Source organism: Leiobunum rupestre, chromosome 1 (assembly GCF_980474605.1).
Source record: "Leiobunum rupestre chromosome 1, qqLeiRupe1.1.hap1, whole genome shotgun sequence".
NCBI lineage: Eukaryota > Metazoa > Arthropoda > Arachnida > Opiliones > Sclerosomatidae > Leiobunum > Leiobunum rupestre.
In genome coordinates, this window is record NC_143384.1 from 63,143,096 (window position 1) to 63,153,658 (window position 10,563).

Consider the following 10,563-nt stretch of genomic DNA (forward strand, 5'->3'; position numbering starts at 1 on the left):
TTACTTAAATGGTTTCCAAGCAAACGGCTTTCTACGCAAAGAAGACCATCTTTATCTAGCACGGGATTTAGGGTGACGATTTTCGAGTCCCGAGGTATCGATTTTCCTGATTCTAGATGACTGATTTCTCTACCATAGGATTCTCTCTGAGATCTTGTTATGCAATAGAACTCGGCTTGTAAAATTTGTTCAGTAGTTACTGGTCCGTTTATTTTTTGTTTACGTCGTAGAATTTTGATAAATCTCATCACAAGCGCAGAGATTCGGTAAACTTTATCCAAAGAGCTGTAATTCTCTTAATTTAAAAATGGGGTTTCCAAAGTCCCTCTTACGGACAAAACTACAACTTGATTTTTCGGAGGAGTTACTCTTAACTCATTCTCAACACTTTTCGTTTCATCGTTGTCGTCGTTAGTACTTGGCTTCACTATGAAGTATGACATCAAGAATTCAGGACCTTTCCACCATAGGTTACACGTTGACAGTTTTGACAGTGTCTTACCGCGGGTTGGTAAGTCAGCTGGGTAAGACTGACCAGAGCAAGGTCCCCAAAAGGTAGGATCTACTGTTGAATTTATCTTACTCTGTTTTCCACAAATGGTTTCCATTTGTTCGCTTGACCTCTTATCCAGTGCAGAGCTATTGTTGAATCCATCCAGAAATAAATTAAAGTTGGATTAATCGTCATAGCATTCTTTACTCTGTTCACAAGTCTCGCACCAAGTACAACTCCCATCAACTCTAGCCTTGAAAGAGATAGTATGTCGATTGGTGAAACAGAGTTTTCGAACAGTCTAGTGCCACGGAATATTTTCCTTTAATATCCCGAGAGCAAAAATACACACTCTTTTTAGAATCGTTTACTGGGCGCCGCCATTATCGTACAACAAACCAACGAGCAAGCCCTCTACCGCAGTAATTTCATCCCCCCAAAATAGGTTTTTTCATCTCCCTCCCCGTAGACTGTAGAGTAATGGCGGTCGATTGGGAAGGCGCTTTTAAGAGTCTATACAACTGCAGCGTATGCTCTTTCACTGGTGTCCACAAAACAGTGAATTTCCTATTCGCTTTCTTATTCTTCGGACGTGTCATGGTCATACCAATAATATCTTGGAAAAGATAATTCTTGTAATTTTCTTAGCTCACAATGCCATGCGTCGAATCTAGAAGCCAACTATGATGAGACCTCGTCATCCCACGTTAATCCACGGTTCCATATTTCTTGAAATAAAATTTTCATTCTTGCTCTAAACGGAGCCAATATTCCTAATGGGTCAAACAATCTCGCCGCTGACTTTAATAGCCATCTTTTCTTGTTTCTTCGGTGTGCTTCAAACTGAAAGAGGTTGCTGAATTCAAATATCATTTTGTCTTCAACTTCCTTCCAAGCGAGTACTGAAACTTTTTGTGACTAGAATTAGGTAGACTTATGTTCGTTTGTTTCACCGATGCTTCTTCGACGACATCAATGACGTTCCTTACATTACAACACCATTTTTGAAACTTCATTCCACCTTCCTTCGTTATTTGTGAAGTTTGCAATACTAATTCATAGCTTCATCTGTTATCCAAGCACCAGAAAGCATATCATCTTCATATAAGTCTTTTACCAACACTTCACTCGCTCTTGTGTATTTTTCGGTATACTTCTTCACGTGGAATTTTATCGTTGCTGATAGCCAAATTGGACTTGTAGTTACGCCGAATGGAACTCTCGTCAAACGATAGACTTTCAACGGTTGGCCCAAAGGGTCATTAAGGTTTTCTACACATAGAAATCTCAGAGCGTTTCGGTCATCTTCATTTAGAGAAATCTGACGAAAGGCACGTTCTACGTCAGCACTAAAGGCGATTCTTTGGCCTCTAAATCTGATTAGCACATCGTACAGTTCTGGTATTAAACTAGGTCCAATCTCGAGACAATCATTTTGTGACAATTCCCCTTTTGCATGAGACGAAGCATCGTACACAATGCGCATTTCTGTCGTTTGACGTCCTTCACGTATAACGGCTCTGTGAGGTGTGTAATAATTGGGTGAATTTCCCTCGTTATTTATCTGAAATTCTCCAACTTATTCAACTATACCCCATTGTATCTGCTCCTTTATAATTTCGTGATATTTCTTGAAAATTTCTTCATTCGGTTTCAGCTTCTGAATTAAATTCATGGTTCGTTTCTTGGCTACTTCATAATTGTCGGCCAACTGCTCTTTATTATCCATCCACGGAAACGAAACAATATATCGACCGTCTTCCAATTTGATAGTATCTTCAAACTCTTGTATTATCTTGTTTTTTTGATGTGGTATTTGAATCCAAAGTTGGGTTAATTCCGATTGAAACCAGTTCCCTGAAAGAACGTAGCTGTCGAGAAATCTCTTGTTCAACTCCTATTCTCAGACATGCTACAGGGTTGCTTCCGACAGTGACTGCACCTATAGACGTTGGGCCTTGTAAGGTCCATCCCAGGATTGTATCCAGTGCAACGAGAACGTTGCCCCATCTTTCGACTTTTCCTGACGCCACCTTCCAATAGACGTCGGAACCAATAAAAACGTCAACAGACGTATTCGGACGTCCGTCACGCTCAGAGCTTAGACCACCAGAGAGCACTAATCCTACATTTTGCATTTCTATCATAACATTTACTTCCGGTAATGCAAATACTGCCCCGCACAGCTCAGGGGTTTCATATACTTGCAAAGTGACAACTTGACTGGGATCTTTTACGTTCCTTAATTCCAGGCGTAATCTTTTTCTAATACTTTTAATCGGCTCAGTATTTCCAAATGTCATTATATTCAGAGGCTCTTCACTTAAAACTTCCAAGTTAAATCTTCTGGAAACGTCTTTTGTTATGTAAGACAAATGACTACCACTATTCAACAAGCAGCGAACTTTCTCGACTCTTCCATTTTAATTCATAACCAATGCTTGCGCTGTTTGAAGAAGCACTACTTCTTCAGAATTCGCGTTCGAAAACAACGTCATCTTCGACTACTTCTTTTACGTTAGTTATAGTTTCATCCGACTTTTTATCGCACATTATGACATGGTGTCGTCGCCCGCAACTCTTACATCTATTAAATATTGATCGACACTCTTGAGCTCTATGACTCGCTCTCAAACAAATGAAACACAACAGTTTCTTCAGCGCAATTCACTTCCGTTCTTCAACTGAACCTTTCGTGCACTCGTGGTAATTATGTGACTGTTCATTACAGAAGGCACACTGTTTTACAACGTTAACACCTAGAGAAGCGGCGGTCAGATAACTAGGTTTTCGACTCGGCTGGTTGTTCTGTTGTGTCCTTTTCTTTCGTTAGACATGATGGTTTTTTAGTTGACTTATAACTTTCTTGACATGATTTCCCGACTTCGGTTCGTTGCACTGCAATCGCTCGTTCTCTGCTCGATATTTCTTTGTTTAAAAACTTCAATAAGTCGTTGACCTTCCATTCTGCATCACTATCTTGCTTTCTGCTTAACGATAGCGCAATGTCTTCTGCCAACAATTTCAGCAACACCGGACATAACAAAGATCCATAAGTATCCACGACAATGCCTTGCGCCAGCAGACTTCTGACTTCAATTTCTAAAGAATAATATAATGATTTGAGAGAGCAAATTTCCGAAGATCACCGTCATCGCAGCTCTCAACGTCCCTCTCTTTCTCACTAACGTTTTCAGATTATCAGCCATATTCAATTAGAATTATTTCGTTTAGACTGTTAAGCGTTAATATTTATAAACACCGGACTATCCCGGTTTTCGGCACCAAAATTATTAATAATAACTATAATTTGGGAGAGCTTTAGTTGTAGACTGTAATACAACAATTTTCCGTACAAGTTAATTAATTTTTCTTAGCACTAAAATATATTTCATCCTTATCAAACGATAATTTGCTCGTGACCAAACATTTGAAATTTTTAATTTCGTGGCATACTCTCGCACGCGTTACAAAGAGTGAAGTTTTTTTAATACACGGATTATACAATGCCTTAACAATTTAATAGATATATATATATATTTTAAACACAACCTAAATATTTAACAGTTCCTACTATAGATCAGAGTTGATTTCTAAAGTGTTTGTTACGGGTTCTGCATTGTAGAAGGCTATGTGTTACGGGAGTTTCGTAAATTCTCCGCTTACTTAGCCAAAGCGGCGCTGCTTTCTCAAAAGCTATTTGCGGGTCAGGTTGTTTTCAAGTGATATATCCAGGTAGAAACCAAATACTATAATTAAAAATGCTTTTATCAAAGCAGTTTAAAGGTAATTTATGGGGGGGGGGGGGTGAGTTGGTACCTAGAAAGGTACAGATATTTCTTTAGATTTTAAGAGATTTTTTTGCAATTACTTTCAAAAGCCAAATATATTTTATTACATTTCATCAATTTTCCTATCCTTTTCACAAATTGATATTCATATTTATCAGATGGAAATGTATATATTTTAAAACCCTTTCCTTAAATTTGAGCCTTGAAACTTCAACAGGAAACTGATAAAATATTAAAATTTAAAGGAGTACGCGTGTACGTCCAGGGTTTTCTATTCGGGGGGGGGACTATATTGGAAATCACTCACTCTTGAAAAGTTTGAGCTTTTTCCATATGAAAATAGCGAAAAGAGACACAGAAAAATACACGTATTCCAAATAACGAAACATTCATACTCATAGGAAGCAGATTTTTACTTTAATAACCTTATATCTGGCCCTTTGTTTTAAAACAGTCGTCTGCTACGGTGTCGTCACTAGTTTGAATATATATTATACAAGTGCATAGTTATTGTAAAGTAATTATCATCCTTTTTTATTTGTATTTAATTAATATGTAAGCGAGTTTTACTTTCATTTAATTTATAAATTCTGTCTGTTAGTTTGCATTTTATAATATACTAGCTTGTGATAACGTTTAATATCTATTCCTTTTTTAATGTTTTTTTTTCGTTATAAACACTTACAGAAAAAAAATTAGATGAACAACATTAATTTGTTATGGCTTGCGAATAAACAATGTTTCGGGTTTTTGAACTCTCAGCCAGTCCGTATAAATTTCACCCGATCCGACTCTTAATACGGCAACGTATAATTGTCCGTGAGTGAAGCATTCGCTTCGAAGGTCAATACCAGCGACTGTAAGAGACTGACCCTGCGATTTGTTAATAGTGACCGCAAAAGCAACGCGCACCGGAAATTGTAGTCTTTTAAACGCGATTATTGTGTCTGATGGCATTAAGGGAATACGTGGAATAAATACTTCCTCACCTTTGCCAGAGCCCGTTTGTATGATGGCTTCAATTTTATTTGGGCTCAGCCTTTTAACACTTAATCTTGTGCCATTGCACAATTTAGGAGCATCTAAGTTCCTTGGAAGCATAATTGGCGATCCAATTTTTAAAATTAAATTATGTGGTGGCAGGCCGCTTGAATTAAGTGAATTAAGGAATTCAACAGGGTACCGAATGGCCTCGTCGATTTCCACGACTGTGTCAATAGATATATAAATAACAGGATTACCAGGCAAGAGCTCTTGAATTTCAAAATTAAGTGCATCTACCGAGTGATTTTTGACATTCTGGTTCTGTCTAAGGACTTGCAACGTCCTACATAGTGCTTCAAGACCATGTTTATGTACCATTGTAGATTCGTCCCAAACTATTAATTCGCATTCTTTTAGCACTTGCACTTTGTTAGTCCCTTTACTGATATTGCATGTTGGGACTTCACAGCGAGCTAAATCAAGAGGCAGTTTGAAAACGGAATGCGCCGTTCGTCCTCCTTGTAATAACGTGGCTGCAATCCCCGAAGTCGCGACAGCTAGAGCAATTTTTGAGCGTCTAATTTTTGACAAAAGCAAACTTAACAGGAATGTTTACCTGTGCCACCTGGGGCGTCTATGAAGAATAGAGTGCCCGAATTATTATCGATTGCTGCTAAAATGGATTTTAAGGTGATATCTTGATCTTCGGTTAATAATGGTTCATTAACCGCTACAAATTGCTCTAATTCTATTAGGTTATAGCTCGTTTCTTTCAACAATTCACGATTTTGTAACGTGCCATCTACATTGCGATTAGGACTTGCAAGGCCAACGTTTTCGAGAGTTTTTCCAATTGTGTCTAAAACCTTGTCTTCAATTATAATTAAGGCTTCATTAAACATGGCTTCCGAATATGATATTTCTAAATTTGGATTCTGGCGCCTTACACGCATCAATATATCTTCCGTCATGGATTCCTTGAATGATTCCCATGGCTCTTTGTGATTGAAAAGAATTACGAAGAGTGATCTGATTTTTGGGGGCGACTGCGACAATTCTGCTTCTCTCAAAGTTTCTTCCCAATGATTGTCGTTTTCCAATAACCCTTATTTTTGGCACGCTTCTCGATAAGTTGCGCATATTTCACCTTCGTAAGTTTTCAAGGCTTGAAAGGACGAAGGACCCCTAACAACGTGCAGTAAAAGTCTAAGAAAATAGCATTCAAAGTTGTTTGGATGTACTGTATAAACGCGGCCTAGAGCGTCGCTTGATTTAACTCCACTGTAGCCTGGTACAGATTTTCCCTGTTTTCTTCGTTGGAAAACTTTCCTTGTCTTATCCCAGGTTTAAAACTTGGGAACCTCGTTATACAAAAGAGTTTTAGCAAAGGCGTCGCGGTTGCATAGTTCAAAGAATGAAGTTAAAGTGGTTTTTTGAACATTATTTTCCGTAAAGTAAACCCTTTATCCATTTTCGAGGTGGACATTCAAATGAAGAACAGTGGGATGCCGCTCGTGAATAGGGAATTCCAAGATGCGCCAAATTGCTTCATTGCTGCTTATATATAGCCCCGCTTGATATTCGGAAATTTCATCGGTAATATTCTGAATTCCAAATATTCCTTTGTCGGACCCCTTATTTATGTACTTTAAAATGTACTTAATTGCTTTAACGGAATTGCAATATTCGACATTTATGTGAGTGTCAAACATTCGGCACAGCAATGGTGAATAAGGCACCATCCACCTGTTATCCACTTCTATTTCTTTATAACCGTCAATAGTTTTGGCTTTAATAATAGCTACTGAGCCTCCATCTTCTGGTTTTCTTCTCCTATATAACGGGTAACCATCTTCTCCAGTTAGAGGAGGTTTCTTGGATATCTCTTAGTGCAGTTCTTTTCCTTTATGCAAGGAGATCCTGGGTTAATTTGACCGCAAGGCCCGTGCAACATATTTTTAATGAAAATGTTGTGCAGCGATGGATCACTTGTTGCGTTTGGAATTTCAGCAGAAATGGCACAATCAACTTGATTTGGTCTAATTTTTTCAATAAGCCAAATTAAAATGTGGGCGTGAGGCAACCCCCTTTTTTGCCATTCTATTGAATACACCCAACACCTTGAGTCACCAAATATTTTACCCTTGTTAATAACGTACATGAGCTTTATTACCTTCTGGCGGAACACTCTGGCTATAAGATCGTGACGGTCTGTGTGATATTGGCCATCAACCAATTCCTCTTGAATTGCGGGCCATTTGGGATTGCAAGTAAAAGTAAGAAAAAGGTCAGGCCGACCATAGTTTTTAACGTACGTCATGGCGTCTTGCGTGTATTCGTGCATATATCTAGGACTTCCATTGAAAGATGAGGGTAGGATTACTAATTGTCCTCTGTTTTCCGAATGACCATCAACAACTACGGCATCTCTTAAATGAATATATTGCTCAGCCCGCAGCTGGGATTGGTGCAATCGAAGGAAAAGTAGACGCTCGCTTTCAATTTTCGCGTACATGTCAACTTCGAATTGATGGAAAAGTTGGCGACAATTAATAATATGGTTAAACTTATCTGAAACCATTATTCTGTAGGCGTAAAATTCCATAGCTGAAACCATCTTATTTTGAGCAGCGCGTGTCTGTGGATGAACTTTTGTTACAGAGATAAGATAGCCGTCTTCACCCCTAGGAAATAGTAAAGGATATTGCAATGCATCGTAAGATCTGTGTGTTTCTTGAATCCGCTGAAGTTGATTATTTCGTTTTTTTAATATAATGTCTCGGGGTTCGAAATCATTACCGACAATAATCACAGTTACTTCGTTTGTTACAGGCGCGTTGTAAACGCGTCCGTGCCCTCCTTCTGGACGCTTATCAGCTCGTATAACCAAACGCATGTCGTCGTGAGGCATTTCGTCTAAAGCGGACTTAAAGCTTTGTACGTACGGGTTAAATTGGTGTAGCATCTTTTGAAGATTAAGCGTCGTGGCTCTATTTGTCCCAGGGTTATGAAAGCAGGGTTCATTTAACTCGGCTTCTTCATCACCCATAAAATACATTTGTAAAAACTTAGGTTTTTCATTTCCGATAGGCAAAAGCGATCCGGCTCTATGATATATTTGACCTTGAACTTTGAATGTTGGCATAAAACCCTGATTTAAAGGAATCTGAACTGTCGTCCCAAAAGATGTCATTTGAAAGCAAGAATTGTATTTTCGAAGCAGCTTTAGAAACGCTTTCGAGTCTGCAGTCAAATTGTCTCATGAGGGAATTTAAAGGTTCAGGAGGTGTTATTATTTGTGGTAACTTTACCTTACCACCAGCGCAGCACATTCCCTTAGTTTCGCCACTCCACTTCTTAGCGGCACAATGTTGGCAAATGTGCGACATGTTACCAATACTAGTTTGAGGCAAACTCTCGTATTGCACTGTCGAATCATATTTTAGACCTTCGTTGTGTAATGATTGCCAGTTGGAGAGTCTTAAAATGGATCTTTGGGTTACTTGCTGCTGAAGCCTATTTATTCTTTCCAACTCTGATTCCGCCGCACGCAAATTTCATAGACGTTTGCGATCGGCAGCCCTCCGCGTTTCACTTTTTTCCGAATTTTCTTCAGCCCGAACCATGGAGCGTCGTTCGCGATCGGTAGTTCTCCGCGTTTAACTTTGTTTTGAAGTTTCTTTACGGCGGAAAGTTGCTTGTTCAACCGTTTCCGATTCTCGCGCATCTGCGTGACGCTTTCTGTCATTGACTTTGAGAGCCTGTGATGTTTCCGGGCTTTCCTCCGATCGCAACTGTGCTGTTGTCGCCTCTTTTGTCCAAACCAACAAAAATCTCGGGAAGACTGAGTCATAAACAAACCCCCCCCCCCGGCCCCATTCTCCAAGTGACGATGACGCAGCCGCGAAATTGACTGAGGCCACAGCGCTGAGGCTGAAAAATATTGGTTGTTTAGGTGTATGTAGGTTGCAGGATTCACGGCACCTTTCCAGGGGCAAAAATACACAATTGAATTACTTCACTTAATTGAAAATCGATGAAAATAGCGCGACTCGCTACCTTTGCGCCATAAGAATAGCTGTGCGAAATTTGGCGGTCCTAGGTTGAACGGCTCGGACGACTATAGAAAAACAGACGCGAGACAGAAGACACTTAGGAATATAGTATAGATTAAAATGAAGTGGCACTTGGTTTTTATTGTTATTTTAGGGCTTGATATTGCTTAAAACTTGTTGTAATATGCTACCCAATAAATTAACTTCAGTTTACTATTATACTGAAAACTATATATATTAAATTTATAATATTTTCACATTAAATTAGAGTTTGAATCATGACTAACAAGATGCTAGCCTGTGGTTTGTGACTTGGGTATTAGCTTAGTTGATTATTATTTTTATTATTATTAGAATAAAAATCCTGATCAGTTCTTATCTTTTTCTGGATATTACTGGAAAACATAACACTCCCCTTATATAGTTGCAGTCTCTCTCACATTTCAATGGGTGGAGATCAATTCTAAATTAATCATCAAATTAGGGGCTATGTAGTTGATAATATTCTTGATTAGGTAGATTACAAAACATTTATACTGATTAAATAGTGTATTTTCTTTGGTGAGTTGCAATAAATTAAATGGTCAACTTACACGTAATCCTTTGTAATTTAATATTTTATCAGTTTCTAATTACAGTTTCAAGGCTCAAATTTAAGGAAAGGGTTTTAAAATATATACATTTCCATCAGACAAATATGAATATCAATTTGTGAAAAGGAGAGGAAAATTGATGAAATGTAATAAAATAGATTTGGCTTTTGAAAGTAATTGTAAAAAATATCTCTTAAAATTTAAAGAAATATCTGCACCTTTCTAGGTACCAACTCACCCCCCCCCCATAAATTACCTTTAAACTGCTTTGATAAAAGCATTTTTAATTAATATCTGGCTCTTTTCCCTGCCCTACAGGGCATATTTATCGTAGAAATTATTATTGTAAATATAAGCCATAAGTAATCAATCAGTAAAAGATCCAATAATCAATAACTTCCCCAGTAGCACAATTTAGTCGGGCCGACGGACGTATAAAATCAGTCGGGTCTTAGTCGGCCGTCTAGGTCGGGCCGTAGCCGATCGTCTTGGTCGGATCGTAGTCGGCCGTCAGCTGATTAACAGGTAGAAATGTCACAGCCTGTTTTATGGTCGGTCGCTGTATTGGTATGACCCCAACTAATTTTTGACAGGTGGCCCACCCCAAAAAAGTATATACCCCAGAAGCACAATTTAGTCGGGCCGAC

General features: G+C 38.6%; 2 protein-coding genes across 2 annotated transcripts; both read right to left on the reverse strand.

The window, feature by feature from the left end:
- Positions 1–1,544: 1,544 nt before the first annotated feature.
- LOC149964400 (uncharacterized) lies at positions 1,545–1,979 on the reverse strand. Its single transcript, XM_090167175.1, has one exon. It carries the CDS (start codon positions 1,977–1,979, stop codon positions 1,545–1,547), a length of 435 nt encoding a protein of 144 aa, XP_090023301.1.
- Positions 1,980–3,275: 1,296 nt separating this feature from the next.
- Positions 3,276–9,121, reverse strand: LOC149964401 (uncharacterized). Its single transcript, XM_090167183.1, has 8 exons — positions 8,803–9,121; positions 8,585–8,695; positions 7,204–8,511; positions 6,916–7,153; positions 6,416–6,474; positions 5,885–6,373; positions 5,067–5,825; positions 3,276–3,595 (listed from the first exon to the last, which is right to left on the reverse strand). Exons 1-8 carry the CDS (start codon positions 9,119–9,121, stop codon positions 3,276–3,278), a joined length of 3,603 nt encoding a protein of 1,200 aa, XP_090023309.1.
- Between the last annotated feature and the right edge of the window lie 1,442 nt (positions 9,122–10,563).

What these genes read in the sequence shown, in the direction of transcription:
- LOC149964400 (XM_090167175.1), bottom strand. Translation starts at nt 1,979, where the DNA reads ATGCGCATTGTGTACGATGCTTCGTCTCATGCAAAAGGGGAATTGTCA.
- LOC149964401 (XM_090167183.1), bottom strand. Translation starts at nt 9,121, where the DNA reads ATGACTCAGTCTTCCCGAGATTTTTGTTGGTTTGGACAAAAGAGGCGA. An exon ending in TATGTTGCACGGGCCTTGCG is followed by an intron (nt 7,154 to 7,203) that starts GTCAAATTAACC and finishes AACTGCACTAAG; the next exon opens with AGATATCCAAGAAACCTCCT. An exon ending in GCAATTAAGTACATTTTAAA is followed by an intron (nt 6,475 to 6,915) that starts GTACATAAATAA and finishes CTATTTTCTTAG; the next exon opens with ACTTTTACTGCACGTTGTTA.